Source organism: Colletotrichum jinshuiense, chromosome 4 (assembly GCF_051148585.1).
Source record: "Colletotrichum jinshuiense chromosome 4, complete sequence".
Lineage (NCBI taxonomy): Eukaryota > Fungi > Ascomycota > Sordariomycetes > Glomerellales > Glomerellaceae > Colletotrichum > Colletotrichum jinshuiense.
In genome coordinates this window covers 843,234-858,951 of record NC_139311.1, presented here as the reverse complement: position 1 = coordinate 858,951, position 15,718 = coordinate 843,234, and the positions used below count along the sequence as shown (strand labels likewise).

The 15,718-nt window shown below is 50.9% G+C and overlaps 5 protein-coding genes across 5 annotated transcripts; 1 reads left to right on the top strand and 4 right to left on the bottom strand.

The window, feature by feature from the left end:
• Nucleotides 1–755: 755 nt before the first annotated feature.
• Nucleotides 756–1,546, bottom strand: EsH8_IV_000222 (uncharacterized protein; the record flags this gene model as incomplete). The annotated part of the gene is made up of 2 exons (XM_083265112.1): nt 756–806; nt 863–1,546. The coding sequence occupies 2 exons, from the start codon at nt 1,544–1,546 to the stop codon at nt 756–758; spliced, it is 735 nt and encodes a 244-aa protein (XP_083124007.1).
• Nucleotides 1,547–4,361: 2,815 nt separating this feature from the next.
• Nucleotides 4,362–5,033, bottom strand: EsH8_IV_000221 (uncharacterized protein; the record flags this gene model as incomplete). Its single annotated transcript, XM_083265111.1, has 2 exons — nt 4,362–4,952; nt 5,022–5,033. 2 exons carry the CDS (start codon nt 5,031–5,033, stop codon nt 4,362–4,364), a joined length of 603 nt encoding a protein of 200 aa, XP_083124006.1.
• Nucleotides 5,034–5,799: 766 nt separating this feature from the next.
• Nucleotides 5,800–6,809, bottom strand: EsH8_IV_000220 (dihydrodipicolinate synthase family protein; the record flags this gene model as incomplete). The annotated part of the gene is made up of 2 exons (XM_083265110.1): nt 5,800–6,608; nt 6,671–6,809. The coding sequence occupies 2 exons, from the start codon at nt 6,807–6,809 to the stop codon at nt 5,800–5,802; spliced, it is 948 nt and encodes a 315-aa protein (XP_083124005.1).
• Nucleotides 6,810–7,696: 887 nt separating this feature from the next.
• On the bottom strand, nt 7,697–9,755 carry EsH8_IV_000219 (transcription factor domain-containing protein; the record flags this gene model as incomplete). Its single annotated transcript, XM_083265109.1, has 3 exons — nt 7,697–9,127; nt 9,188–9,515; nt 9,664–9,755. 3 exons carry the CDS (start codon nt 9,753–9,755, stop codon nt 7,697–7,699), a joined length of 1,851 nt encoding a protein of 616 aa, XP_083124004.1.
• A 3,734-nt stretch (nt 9,756–13,489) lies between these two features.
• Nucleotides 13,490–15,653, top strand: EsH8_IV_000218 (general substrate transporter; the record flags this gene model as incomplete). The annotated part of the gene is made up of 7 exons (XM_083265108.1): nt 13,490–13,595; nt 13,830–13,957; nt 14,011–14,982; nt 15,042–15,065; nt 15,149–15,231; nt 15,287–15,420; nt 15,475–15,653. The coding sequence occupies 7 exons, from the start codon at nt 13,490–13,492 to the stop codon at nt 15,651–15,653; spliced, it is 1,626 nt and encodes a 541-aa protein (XP_083124003.1).
• Nucleotides 15,654–15,718: the final 65 nt, after the last annotated feature.

The following is a 15,718-nucleotide window of genomic DNA, read 5'->3' as shown; positions in this document are numbered from 1 at the left end:
TCGCAAACTTCCGCCCTATGGTGTAATCTACATACTCGTCGTATACAGCCAGTATACTGGGATTGTTCCTATTAAGCATTTGAAGCGGATTGGCGTTCTTCCCTGCAGATTCCTGGTGTTGCCAGCGATATTGGTTGAAGCTTTGTAAAATATCCATCTTCATAAGGTGTGCAAACTTGCTGTTGGAAGAGGACTGAACTCTTCTTTTGTGAAGATGCAGTTTCGACAATCTCTCCAAGTCTTTGTGGAGGTCGGGTATTTCAGACGACTTTAGCGTCGACCCAGAGCTGGTGGAACCTTCATCCCCTTTTTCCAAAAGCCCATGAAGCCGTTCAATCTGTTTCCAGAAGTTGGCTAATTTGATGGAGTCTTGAGGTGTGTGCATCCCACCATCAGGGTCTGGGCCCCCCAGAAGGACGCGGAAGAAAGCTTCCTTGATATTGTCATCGGACTCGTATAAAGCTCGGCCGTGCTCCATTGCAATAGCGAGGGCTTCTTTGTACTTAGAAAGTTGGAGTACTATATCAGCCCTTGCAACTCCGAGATCATCACCCTTCTGCTGCGCAATGTCTTCCGATAGTATCGTTGCGTGAGTAATCCTACCGATGACAAATCCTTTTACGTAAAGAAGGTTGATACCGCCATCACGAACCACGCATCTGTCTTCATCAACCTTCTCAGCACCTTTTTCAGACCACTTTCTGGCTGGCCTAAGTGTCGGTCGGTCATGGTGCGGTAGGATGTAGACTCCAGTGTCAGCTGACCAGTCTGGCACCCACGACGGCAGACTCTTGAAAGCAGGCTTCCTTGAATGTCCTATGCCTGCATATCTAAGGAACGAAAAGACATCCCCGTTGCTTACGAGATCTCGAGCCACCATGGTATAAACCATCTCGGGGGTGGTCTTCGCGGCGTAATCGGGTTTGATCTCAAGTTTTGGACGTTTGACCGTCTCAGCGAACCGAACAAAAGAGCCATCGATGCCGTCCAGCAACTCATTGATGTGCCGAAGTGTTTTTGAAGGTGAATTGAGAATGGCCCTCGTTGTTCTTGTCGGCAACTTTTTTCGCCTGGCACCCGCATCGAGAACATTTGAAAGAATTGCCGCGTTCTCAACCAAGTCGTCCAAATCCCCGCCCTTGGCAAATGTTTCCTCTGAAAAGTTTTCACTGCGCTCAAAGCGGGGATGAAACAGAGGCATTTTGCGCTCTTTGATGATTCCCAGAAGCCCGAAGACCTTGTCGACAGGCAATGTCGCTTGGAACCTTGCGCCAACCTTCAGTGCGTCCTTGAGCGCAAGCGGATCCACGTCGTCCACCTGAAAGCGCATGTTTTCCATTATCAAAGTGTTCATGAGGTGCTTGTTGTCGAACAACTGCCACTCTTCCTCGGAATGGAAGCTGAGGATCAGGATTCGGGCCAGAACGCTTGCGAAATGGTTCCAATCAAACACTGAATCGCCACACCGGAGGATGGTCTTTTTGGAGACAGCCAACTCTTGGATGATCCAAACCCGATCGAACCAAGTATTGGCCATCAGCCCCATAAACTCCGGCCAGCCAGAACTTGGCTCTCGCGTCAGCCTCAAGAAATTGTCACGGTCGATATTTCTGACAGATGCAATTCGTTCAACAAATTTGAATGATTTTTCGGCCCTCGGATCATCACCGAGCCACCCGATGGTGCTCACAGCTTCTTCAAATATTCTCCGCATCAATCCAACTTGTTGGCTCTTTTCTTTGACGTTTGTCTGGTCGATGCAAATGGAGTCAATCCACAGCAGTTGGGAAAATCGGGGCTCCCGTAGCCTCGTGAGAAGATTGTGTATGCCCTCCGAAACCAGAAACGGTGCTCCATCAAGAAGAATGATCTGTGGTTGCTCATCTGGAGAGCCCCAGCGGTGAGACACAGCTCGAAAAGGTGGAGGAGAGTCTATTGTCGTATGGACGATATCGCATTGTACTGGTGAGTTCCGAAAGCAAGGTTGGGCTTTGAGTCGCAAAATACGGAAGCTTTTTGGCTGCTGCAGAGGCTTATGTCGGAATTTTGTCATTCTCATTGACATACCATATCTAAAGAAATAGGTTATCGCTCCTACGAGGACAGCGAGAGGCAGCCATAGATTGAAAGGTATATTCAGCGGCCGGATCTCCTCCGAGATTGGATTGAGATTGACTTCCAAAAGTCTTAAAACGAAGCTTGTTATCGCGAACCAAACACATCCACGGCGCTCCTTCTGTAGTATGACGGAGGCTTCTCCACCATTACGGCGGAGCAAGGACTCTTGATGAGGGAATTGGTTGATAAAAAGATGCAAAACATAGGCGGCCTGAAAGGGAATATTATACGAAAGCCAGATAAAGGAGCACAGAAGCCATTCAATGCCCATCAAGGGCTGGTCAACGATGCTTGGTCCTGTAAACCAGATCCAGAGCCCAAGATGAAAGTACCTTGGAATGACAGCAATACATGCCCAGGCAAAGATGGCCATGGTGATTCCTTGCGTCCCTTCTGGAACGAAACCGTTGATAGTCTCTCTAGGAGTGTTAATAAGGAGTCCTGGAAGTAGGGGCATAATGGCTGCTGGCCAAAACTTCGAGGGCCCCAAGACAATCTCAAGAAGCGGGGTCAAATCGCTGAAATCAAAAAGTAGGCGAACACAGATAATCGACAGGGTGTATCGTAATGGTGCCCACAAAATGAAGGCTGTGTCTTCAGGTACCCGGCTGTATTTCGATCGAAGTACATTATCTGCGACCATCGCGATGATGTAAACTTGAAAGTCGATGGTTGGGAAAAGCCAACTAAGGAAGATACCGATGTAAGTCCAAGGATAGATTCTACTGCTGAATGTTTGCCGGTATTGCAACAAAAGTGTAAGATAGATCCATCGTTGCTCCTGCGGCAGGGCGTCGATGATAAGCGAGAAAAATGCGGCCAAAATTGAATCCGTTCTTTCAAGTGTGAATATTTTCGAGGGTTCCTCTTTGTATTTGTCGGGGCCAGAATCCCCGTCCCGTGATGTTCGCGGCTCAGGTTTTACAGTTGAATCGTTGTTTTTAGGTGACTCTGACCTTCCCACGAACAATTCCTTGAACCATTTTAAAGATTCCATGATGATGTCCAACGCTTTTAGGGTAAAACCCCTCGATGACAATGGACCGTGGAATATGAGGCACTAGGTTCAGGGAATCCTAATAACACGGCTATAAGGTTGGGGCTGTTGTGTGGTAAAACAAAGCAGTCTCAAGAACGGAGACGAGCGTCGACATGTATGTCCCATGCAGGTGTTTGGGGCTGCTAGTTGTCGCAATGGAAAAACGCAAACGCTTTGTAGCCACCAGGAAAACCGCTCCCTCCCCATTTCTAGTTAGACTCGTGCGGCTGACCAGGCTAGCTGGATTGGATTGCAGCTGCAAACCATTGGCATGCACCTCTGTACCGATTGGGAAAGAAGGTCTTGCTTGACGAGCAAGTGATTGGTCTGTTGGATATAGCTCTCGTAGTTTTTCCAGTTCAAGTTCATGTGCGGCTTTAAAATTTGCAAAAAAGGGTGTAGTGATATTTGTTTAGACATCGATGCGTTTCCTGTACTGATTACTGTAAACTGTTCTCAATGATTTTAATCTACAAAACTGTTGGAATCACAGGGTATCTGTTGTATACAACAGGACTGCCCGCATGGGCTGGAGCTCGCCGAATATCAATATGGTATATTCGGAAGCTGTAAATCGGTATGTAGAAGGAAAGTAGAAGGTTGGCAGCAGCAGCAGTGGAAGTGTAGATATAGCTGTTGGCAGCCCGGAGACGTAATCTCCGGGCTCCGCTGCTGCGGCCGCTGCCGCGGCCGGCGGCCGGCAGCCTGGCTGCTGACCGCCCGCCTGTATTCTGGTCACGTAATCCAACAAAAACAATGCATAGTTATCTTCAGCTCGGACTACACTATAATCCCAATTATGTCAAGGAAGGACGAAACTAACAATAGCGCCTATGTATAATATGTATCGGTTTGAAATTGAGAGGGTTTCCGCCTAGGTACTCTTAGTAGAAGCGACCCTGCTAGTTAGGTAGGTAAGAATTCTATAGCTGCTTCATCTACAGGGTTTCTGCATTATACTTATTTCTGCTCGTCTATTTCTTCTAGGCCGCATAGGAAAGATCTATCTGCCCGCTGTAGGTAGTTATTACCTAGGCTTGTAAACAGGGCGCAGAACTATCCGACCAATCACATATTTCACCTTTTGTTGTTTCATTGCCTAGCTCAAGTCAATTCTAGCGAGTTGTTTCCGATGAATAGACCTGAGCTGAAGTAGGTGGACTGAGAACTTATATCAGGAGTTCCGATCTGATTCCCGAACTAACTACTGCGGGGCTTTGACGAAGATGTATTTTCCTGGGGTTCCAAAAGTACCAGCTGCCGGACCGCCGCCAGCATAAATTTCACACCCAGGGTTATACACCCTGTACTGAAAGAACTCGCCACCTCCCTTCACCCTGTTCTTGCCTGACAAGACACAATCAGCGTAGCCCTTGTGCAACATCCTCCTAATGTTCTCGCCTGACGCAAAGGTACCGCAGGTGCTGCATCGGCGCTTCAGGTTCGCTGTCATTGCTCGACCCTTGAATAAAGTACCGAAGCCCAAGGGCAGGGTGCCCGAAGTCAGGCTGTACACTGTGTTGGGGATGTTATCGATGAAGGTGCGGAATCCCAGCTCAGGGGATTGCCAGATCTGAAGGACGTTGCAGTCGACGACAGTGGTGTCACGATTCATGAGCTTGAATTCTGCAAGCTCAGTTGCGTTGAAGAAGCCTTCAGGATCTTCGAAGTCCTCAACTTCGTAGGGCTCGCGAGCGCCCAAGGCACCATCCTCGATCTGAATGTCGTCGCTACTTGTAGGGGCTGGGAAACCCGAGACTGCTAGCGATGCTAACACCACGGTGAGGAGCGTATTCTAGAGGGGGCGGAGTCAGCCAAGAGATACCCAGGAATAGTCGCTTGAGTGTATGAGGGAGTATCGTACCTTGACCAACATGATGGGCACTTCGATGACACCTGAGAGACGTTGGATAATATATAGTGAATAGGTGAGTTAATTAAATGTTACAACTTGCGGCGAAGCCCATTATTTATGCTCTCATGGGTCTACCAAACATGTCCCACTGAAGATTCTGCGTTCCTATTGTGAGCGGTAAATATCAGTCCAACCGCCCAACCGCCAAGTATACTTGCGGCACGGAGACATGCTCGTATGACAGCTGCAGGGGATGCAATCCTGAAGGATTCAGGATCCCTTTAAAGCTAAAACAGTCAGGTATTTATTGTATTTCATGATCTGACATTGAGTTAGTTAGCCACATAGGAAAAGCTGATAAGGTCTTCGTGTTGAATTGCAAGCGTAGCTGGTGAAAGGCATCTTGGCTACGGCGGAAAGTCTCATAGGGCCATGCTGATAAGAAATTTTCTGGGACCATTTGACTGAATGCTTTCGACTCGTTGTAACGCTTCAGAAAGCAGAAGTTATAACTTCCTTCCGTTGAGAAAGGTTCTCCTTTTGTGGGGAAAGACTTCCCCTAGATTACCCTCCTATCTGCACCCTCTAATTAGCTGGCTGTAGTCGTAACAGTTATAAAGTGCTAGTCGGATACTGCAGTCACAACAATCAAACATCCATCGTCGTTAAAGTGTTTATTCGTGGTCTTCTATTTTTGTTCATGCCGTATAATAAAATTCACATTTTCCCAAACACCATTATATGTCATTAGATCCTCCCAGCGTGCCGGCTCGGTCAGTGGGCCCGGTTAGTTAAGCTTAGCCTCCTCCTCAGCCAGGGGTGCCACCAAGTCTGAGATCCAAGCCTGCTTCTTCTCGTCGGTGTACTGAGGGTAAGGCCGTCTGCAGTGGCAGCTGGTGAAGGGGTATCCGTGGGACTTGGCAACAACCCACTTAGTGCCGTTGATACCGCCCTTGCCGAAAGCCCACTCCATCTGCGCCAGCTTGAGCTGGGCAGCCGAGGCCTCCTGCAGCTTGCCGGCGTTGTACAGATCGAAGATTTCAATGCAGTACTTGGGGTACAGGTTAGCGACACCGGTGATGGTGCCAGTGCTGCCGACGGAGAGGGCGGGCACAAGCCAGTCGCTCTGGCCAGCAAGGGCGAAGAACTGGGAGGGGTCGAACTCGGCGCGGACGCGGGCAACCTTGGCAATGCCACCGCAGGTGAGCTTGACACCGACGATGTTGGAGTGCTTGCCCAGACGGGACAGCATGTCGGAGTTAACATCAAGGCCGGCAACGACACCGGGGAAGTTGTAGATAATGACGGGGATGGGGCTGGCGTCGGCGAGCTCCTCGAAGAAGCCGACGATGGCCTCCTCGTTCATGGCGAAGTGGAAGTAGCTGGGGACAAGGACCAGAGCGAAGTCGGCGCCGGCCTCCTTGGCGAGCTTGGTCTCGGCGATGACTTCGCGGGTGGACTGGCCACCGCAGCCCATGGTGATGGTGAGTTCAGGACGGCCGGCCTTGACGGCGACCTCCCGAGTCGTCTTGACGAGTCTGGTCTTCTCATCACTGGTCAAGGTAACAGCCTCGCCGTTGGTTCCAGCAAGGACGACTAAGATAGAGTCTGTTAATAACTAGATTTCTCAACAGCCAGGGCCCAGGGGAGTTACTCACCTCCGTGAAGACCCGACTTCACGAGGAACTCAATGTGCTTAGTCTGAACATTCCAGTCGATCTCCTGGCTGGCATCATCGCCAAACCACGTCAAACTGGGCACGTGGATACCGGCGGGGAAAAGCTTGGTAGAGGCCATTGTGGAAAGTTGAATGATCGGGACAGGGAAGGGCGTAGAGGGGACAGACGGCGGAGATGACCTTGGATAGAAAAAGATAGAATCTAGGGTATCGATAAGCCAAGCCAGAAGATGGCTAAGAAGTTTTGATGGAAATGGTCCATACAAGTATCTATTGAGCTCCGTGGTTCGGAACCTGTAACCCCGCGCTGGAAGTCGAGGCGCGGGGGCTCCTCAGAATGGCCTGTTTCCGACAAGCCGACCTTCCCCACGGGCATGAACCCGACCAGAAAATGCGGGTACCGTATGGAGTTGAAGTCTTAGCTAGGAGACGAACAAGAGCCCAAGAATTGCGTGGCAGTTGCTCCGCACCCCGCATGACCCTTGCTCTCGTGGTCATCCGGACCAAGTACTCTAGAATGCTCCAATTGACGGTGTCGGATGTGGCCAAGCAACATGCATTTGAAAAGTTCCCGATCGGGGTGGATTCCTCTCGCGGAGCCGTAAGTGGGTCGTCCGATCGGAACCCGCGAGTGTCGGATACGCTAGTTTGGGCCCATCGGTTGCAGCCGATGAGTTCTCCCACATTTCCTGACTGAGGGGTATGCCATCTTTGGGGTCACTGTGAGGAGCTTGTATCAGGCCGACCCGTGCATGACATAGATATATTGGCTCGAAGTCACTAAAATGATGGTATTCTGACAGCAAATTGGGTATCTAAATAAGTCTAATGGCTTAGGCCGGTACCGAGCAGTTCTGGCTTTGCCCAGGGAGCGCTTTGAACTTCAAAAAAAGTCGACATGGAAGTTTAGGGTACAAGATTGGTATTTCAACCAGGCTAGTCGCCTGTCGGGCCGTTGGTAGGGAAGATGAACGGATGTCATCAACTTCCCAAGCTCGACGGCGCCTCATACTATGGCGAAACACGAGTTGAAGATTGCGTGCATAACGGATCGTATGTCAACTCGGACCTTCTCGGCATCCTGCCTGGCCTGTACCTCCTCGAGCACCTGAGCCGTGATCTTTGCATTGCCAGCAACCCTCTCCATCCTAAGGATCTGGGTCTTGATCCATATCCTCTCTTGAGGATCCAGCTCTTCAGAACCCAGCATCAACAGAGGCCAAAGCATGTTGACCGGTAACGAGTTGTCTGCGTCCAGCGAGTCAACAAGTAGTCGAGCCAGGCGTCGTATCTGATTGAGAGCATCATTTGCTTCTTTTGTTAGCGGGAAAGTTTTGTATGCCACCCTGTGTAGGTGGACTTTGCTTGCATGATAGTTGGCGAGGTATGTACGGAATGCGCGTGTTATAACAAAGGCGAGGTGGGGAGATACGTGAGGCTCTGTCAACTTCCCCGCCACGGCGTAGTCCATGAGGGGGGGCCGCTGTTCATACAGGGTTCGTAGATCGGTTGCGATGGCAGCCCCGATATTCATAACCTCCGTTTCATCTTCGACCGTGCCACGTGACCGATGCCACGGGTCGATCTTTGATATTCGCCCCATGAAGCTCTGCACCTTTTGGAAGAAGACGATTCCCGGTTGATAAAGGACTTGGAACAGAACGTCTTCAATGTCACCATCGGCAAGGTCTTCTCTTGAGGAGTCAGCAACCCCTCCATCAAAACTTGCCGGCGATGCTTCAACTAGGAGTAGCTCATCGTCTTTGGACAAGAGCAGTCCTTGACCTCCAGCAGAGACAGCGCGAGCATCGAGCAGACGCATCCACTGGAGAAACTGCTTCTCAATAGCGGCAAAGCTGTTCTTATCGCCTTGCTGGAACAGCCCGTAGGCTCGCTTCAGAAACGAGTCTGCAGCCTTGATCTGTCCCCTTAGGATGTCGACATAACTCAGGAAGAAGAGCGTCGCAAGTAGGTGCTCCCTGCGAGAGCTGCGGCTATCATCTGCTGGGGACAAGTCATCTCCACAGGCTGCCACTTCAGCAACGGCCTTTTGATAATGGTCTTCCGGGCTAGCAAGCCACGCGCCCTCGCGACGCGATAGCATGAGGTTGGAGAAAGCGAGGACCGACCACATAACCATTTGTGATGCTCCTGCCATATCAACCACAACCTGTCGAATTGCCAGCCACTTTTTCTGCGTCTCGACCTCGGCGAGTATTGGCGGTACGACGACACGACTGAAATAGTCCAGCAGTCTGTCATCTTCAGTCGGCACCTGTAGAGTCATGGCTTGCTCCGACTGGCTGCTAGCATCAGGTATGGGCGATGGGTTGGGCAAATCCTCCATCGCAGTTCGATCAGGAAAGGTGATGTTCGGTGGACTGCTGATGAGTGCCGGTTGCCGACCTGTGAGAGGCTGTCCATCATATTGATTTCGCTACGAATCGTTAGATGTCATAGAGTCCAGAAACTCAGTCAGAGTACAGGACCACCATACCAAGACCTGCCCGTCAAGGCTCATCTGTTGACCTGCGTCGGGATTCACCTGTTGCCAGGCGTCACCAGCGTCCCACATGAAGCTGGCATAGTCGAATATTTCATCGACAGCCTGCATGGGCTGAAAGACTGATGCTGCTGGTGACACGGAGGCATCGGTAGCATGGGATGGCATGGCAGGGCTGCGACTAGACCCAGAAGGGCCAGCAGCTGCCAGCATTGCGTGGGCTGCCATGCTACTGGACTGCGATCGCCACTTGCATTCCAGGTTCAAACGTTCGCAGTGACTGCATCTAGGCCTAGACTCATCACATTTGACTTTGCGGCGTCTGTGGGTCAAGGTCAGCGAGATGATCATCCACCATCAGAACGGTGCGGGCGTTGGTCCGGTCGGGACTGGAACGTCGGGAGTCGGGTGATTGCCCGACGGCCTTTCATCGGCGGGCAGGCGGCGGCTGGAGCTGGGTGTGTACTCACTTGCAGGTCAAACATCCTTCCCTGGACCTGACTGATCTTCTCGGTGTTCGGGAGTAACTTGGCAGAGCCGACGTCCCACTATTCTCCTGCATGTTTGCGGTTGCGGTCGCGTGCTGGCTCGTTGGCAGTAGCGGACATCCTCTTTCTCTCCCTCAGTAATTAGGAAATCTTTGCCTACCTGCCCCCCTTGGTTTGGGCCGCCGCTGTGCTGGTGTGGATGAGCGCGTGTCTTTGCCCGAAGCTGGGGAAAGGAGCGCGGGGGAGGGGGTTCGATATCCCCCCCTTTGACTCCACGATGTGGGGGGCAGCCGAGGGGTGAAAATTTCCCCTGGAAATTTTCAGCGGTGCGTGCACTGACTCATGCATCAATCGTCCTGCCCATTGGAGCCAGTTCCTGGCCACATGTTAGTAATGCCAACTCGGCGAAATGTGGAGTGTTCAACCGCCGAGTTTCTGAAGAACGGAAACAGTACTGGAAAAGGATGGCAATTTGGAGAACTTTGTAGTGGCTTGCACACCCACCAGCCACAGCGTGGAGGCTTCAAGTCGGATACCACAGCACTTACCAACATCAACTACAGACTGAATGAAGCGGTTTTTATCTTTGGGGGGTTATTTGGTGATTTTTCATAAACGCAAAGGCCTATGCCACCCTTAGAGCGCCTTGTACTTCAATATCATTTTTTATCAATTCCGTATGTTAGTTTACTTTCTTTCGTTTCGATCTTTCGAAGTCTTGACTGTACATACTGACTACCCAAGTAAGAGCGGCAAATTAACGATAGGTATGCGTGTTTGCAGGGTTTAAAGATGTCTTGAATCCATAAATTCATTGGAGACATGCAAATTGAGCATCGGTTACTTTGCTCATCGTCATACACTCATAAACCTTACTTGGGTTTCCCACTGAACTTCTGCTCGTGTTTTCTTACATCAACTTTGAACCCCCCACAAACATTCCAAGCCAAACCAATACCTCACAACTTTGAAAGTGAATGTAGTTGATATGACCATCTATTTGCATCATCTCGGAAATATTTGTAAATGCAGCAAAGCTGAGCTGCACACACTATGCTATGTGATGTATATCGTCAAAAACGGTATCTGTCAGGTTGATACGTATAAGGCCTTTTTTCCAAAGATCCTGCGACTTGATATTCTCACAGCAGCGAAAATCACTGTTTTCCGGGGTCCATAGAGGCGCAGCAAGCGACTAATGCAAGCGAAAATCAACTAGACGAAGAACGTATAACCCCAAACGTACGAGCATCCCATCAAGTGCGGAGTAAGGCCTTGGCAAGGTATTAACAGCAGGGGAGACGTTCGATAGTGCTGCCATTCTATAATCTCCTCACGGAAGTTGTCCGAAGGTGTGTAAACGCAACACACTTCGTTGTGTGCCTGCCTGTGGTGGAGGGGCACACCTTCACATTTATGTAAGACCCTAGTACATGCCTTCAATTCAAGTCACTGGCTGGAAATCACATCCAAACCCGAGTACTTCTGAGTATTGACATTAATCCGATATTACAGCTTCATCCCGACTCATCCATACTCGTATAATCATAAATGGCAATCCCTGGGTTTGCTCTTCTCTGGAAATTGGAAGTGACAGCCGCAGCAGCAAAGATGCTCACGCAAATGTCCACTCTGTGCTACATCGCCACCTGTTGCGGCCTAGGTCGCTGTATCATTGGCGTGTGGCATCAGCACAGCTTTGAACAGCGAGACGAAATTGACCCCATACAAGACCAAAAAGCAATCAGAGACGTGCAGAACAACTGAGTCCATGTTTCTGGGCTCCCACACCACCACTAAAAGATTGCAACTGTGATCTTGGTGGCTTGCTCGTCTTGACATGTTGTGATAGTTATATTATTTGCGTGACATCGGCTCAACGGAAGAAACCTAATATCTTCATCGGTCTGCGCATCTGATGTCCCGCCGGGAGAAACAAGTTGGTAGGTCTGGTATATCCACGGAAAAGCGCCCCCACATTCCATGGGAATTCCGCGCCAAGCTACGCAGGTCTCCATTTGCAGCTTCACGGGGACCAAACCCCAGGCCGGGGGTGGCTGAGCACTGCTAAATTTGTGGGAAGCTGTGGTACCCAACGTTAAGGCAGGTATAACCGACGCGACATGGCAGTAAGTTTCACCCTTCAGTACACATGAACAGTCTTTTGTGATATGGTACATGCCACGAAAGACTGGGGAGTTCTCTGATGCGAGTATCTCGCATGCATCGCATCATCACATGGCCTTTGGCGGTTAGGGAACGAAGCATGTAGAGCCATTCTGGCATTGCAATTGGACACGGTGAGTGCGGAATAAGCTCTGCATAGGTGCTAACAAGATCTGAGGCGAAACAGTGCATACGACATAGGCAAGAGCCAAGAAAGCCCAAGAGAAGCCATCAGCAGTTTAGGTCCTCGCGCCGAAGCCAACGGGGATTATGAGTGGTTGAGCAAGGAGCCGCCTTTTGACAGCGCAGCGGCTCGCTTGGTCTCGGAACTCAAACTTGACTACCGATGAGGAGGTTGGGGGTAGATCCAGACCCGCCACGGACACAGATGAAATGCCCAGACGAGGGCGCACCCTTGTTATGCACGGCTCGCCATCCACACTTTGATCCAACTTCAGGGTAGAACCGCCATGTTGTACCTAGCCGGCCCCTTGGGACCTCAAGTCGCTTTCGGGAATCATACCTCAGATTTCCGCTCGTTATATCAGCTTGGATGCACGTCGAGCCTCTTGCTTCCGATCCTCTCCGCATGTTTTCGTCTCGGCATTCCCACCGGGCTATTGTCGCCGTCAGCTTGCATGTATACGATGAACTTTGCTTCCTCCGGTGCAAGTATGAGTTCAATGATATATGCTAACCCCACGGCCCTCAAGACGGATCAAACCTCTTATAGCTGAAGCGACTGCGTATCGTTACTTTACTGAAACCATGAATCATTCAAGCAAAGGAAAAATATCCAATTGTTTGCTCTGGGACACGAATGAATATTTGAGACCGTGAAATCTACCTGTTCGCATCATTTTCTGCGCGATACAATGATGTCCTGGCAAGGTCAAACGTGCGTGTTGTTACCCCTCATTTATGTACGGCTCGGGGGAGTAGGCCGTGTGCATCCCGTTGTGACGGAAAAGGGGCTTGGCGTATAACCTATTTGTTGGTACCGGCAGATACAGTACACGGAGCTGCAAATGAAGTCCTGGGACTACAAGCGCAGTGGAGGCAAGCAACGAACTGCCATAGAAAGAGAACAGTTTCGTTTTCGCCGTTGCATCAGACAAAATGACCCTCCCTGTTCGCTCCTTGCGTGTCTTGGCCGATCCACACATCTGCTGACGCCAAGTGCTTGCTGCCCAGCTTATCCAATTGTGCAAGGGTCTAATGCTATCATGATCAACGCCGTTGAATGGTTGGTGATTCGCTGGCACGACAGTTTTGTTGCCCCGTGGGACACCCAACTCTCGGTTCCAAACCAAGGCAAGTTTTGACGATGGCCACCCAGTTTTCCCCACGGGGGTATCGCGGGGTAAAGACCGCCGATCCTCGTCCATCCCACAGAACTGTCCCAGTCACTGGCCTTCCATTCGACAAAGTGTATTTCAAGCTTATTGCGAGTGGGACGTCATGGCGGTCTAGATAAAGCTTGCCTCCCCGCCGGGTCTCCTTCGGCTTGCTTGATTCTTTTGCTCACTTACGCAATCTCTGGATCCGCCGACCCTTCCCGCCCTCTCGCGTATTACGCTTTGGCTCCACGGGATTCACGCAGTGCTATTCGAGCTTTTCCTCCACTTGTTTGTCGCCCAACATGGGCTTCTTCAGCACCCACGCGTCTGGGACGCTCGATCCCCCAGAGGTGCGGAATTGGCGCATCCACTTGATCGCGCTCGTCGCCAGCATGTCTGCCTTGGCCAGTACGTGGATTCCCTGCCTTGAAAACCATGATGTGGCGCGTAGTTCTTCTATACCACTTTTATGCAAATCCCCTGTGCGCGTTCTTTGCCAGTATAATGCACGGGTTGTGCTGGAGTTCCACCGGCTCCTTCTCCGGCTGCAGTCCGGCAAAAGTGGATCGCGAATCCGGGTCGCCGGGCGTTACGAAATCACACCAGGAGTTCAGTTTTTTCAGGGCTAACCTTGTTTTCCAGTGGGTTATGATACTGCAGTCATCGGTGGAACGATGGCTCTAGATTCCTTCCGACGTGATTTCCACCTAGATGAAGTCAGCACCAGCACTCGTGATACCATCCAGGGCAACATTGTCTCGACCTTCCAGGTATGTACTCTGGCAGAATCATAGCCCCGCCCGTTCTAACGTTCCCAATCTAGGCTGGTTGCTTCTTCGGTGCTCTGCTCACATTTCCCATCGCCGAGAAATTCGGCCGCAGAAAAACGGTCATGATGGCCGGAACGGTATTCCTTATTGGTGGCACGCTCATGACCGCGGCCGGCGGAAATCTCAACCTGATTTATGCTGGCCGTGCTATCGCTGGACTTGGAATCGGAGCATCATCATTAACAGTCCCCGTTTACATCGCCGAGACGGCCCCGCCCTCCATTCGAGGCCGACTGGTTGGTATCTTCGAAATCGCGTCTCAGGGCGGCGGCATGCTGGGCTTTTGGATCAACTATGCCACCGACCGGACCGTAGATGTCAAGACCCAGACCCAGTGGATTATCCCCCTCGCCTTACAACTTGCTCCGGGCCTGGGTCTCGCCCTGGGCATGATTTGGTGCCCCGAGTCCCCGCGTTGGCTTGCCCGAGGCGACCGCTTCGATGCCGCGGAAAAGATTCTGACCCAGATTCGTGGTCTCCCTGCCGACCACGAATATATCCGTCGCGAAATGAACGACATTCGCACGCAGGTTGAGGAACGCACATCCAACCAGCTGACCAAGAAGCAGATGTTCCAGAAGCTCTTCCAGAAGGGCATCCGTAACCGCATGGGTCTCGGCATGGCTCTCATGTTCCTGCAAAGCTTCACTGGCGTCAATATCATTACGTACTACGCCCCGAGAATCTTTGAGAGTCTCGGAATTACTGGCACGTCCACTAAGCTCTTCTCAACCGGATTTTATGGCATTGCTAAGACCTTTGGAATGTTCCTGTTCACCTTCTGGGTCGCTGAGAGAGTCGGTCGCCGAAAGGGTCTTCTCTGGGGCTCAGCCCTCGGTTGCATTCCGATGTGGTACATTGGAGGATATGTCATGAGGGCAGATCCTGCCAAAGCTGCTGCTGCTGGGGTTGTCACCCGTGACGGTTGGGGATACTTGGCCATGGCTTGCGTATACATCAATGGAGTAAGTAACGACCCAGCCATACGCCATCCTACCCATTTAACTAACTTTCCCGGCAATAGATCATAATTTGCGCAACTTGGCAGGTACGTCAGGCACTTTCATTTGCTGCGTTGTGTTTGAAGGTAGATGAGAAGTCCAATTAGTGTCAATACTAACACACCCGCAGGGTATTACTTGGCTTTATGCATCCGAAGTCCAGACTCTCGAGATCCGAATGTTGGCTGTCTCGATTACTACAGCCACGACGTGGTAAGTGTCATAGGCAGTTATTACCATACGACATCATTACTGACCGCATCTGAAGGCTCGGTTCTTTTATCATCGCCCGTTCAACTCCATACATGATCTCAGACCTAGGATACGGAGCGTATTTCTTCTTCAGCAGTATCCTCATGTTGATGGGTATCTGGGCATTCTTCTTCGTCCCTGAAACCAAGGGTAAGCAATTAAATTCGCCTCAAGAGTTGCTGTCGGTTTATTGACACAAGTTAGGATTGACTCTCGAGGACATGGACGCACTGTTCATGAACCCTACTCATAAGACTGTGTGGGCCCAGATGAGAGGTAGGAATGTCGTGGACCAAGGTCGTGCCAGGTCGCCTTCAATCACCGACGAGAAGTTTGAGGCAAATATCGAGGCCGCCCAGGTCGAGGAGCGTTCCAAGTCATGAAACTAGTGGAAGCCTTGCTGCGGCCCGACAGTCGAAGACAAGGCGTCTGTTGCGCTTACCCTTCT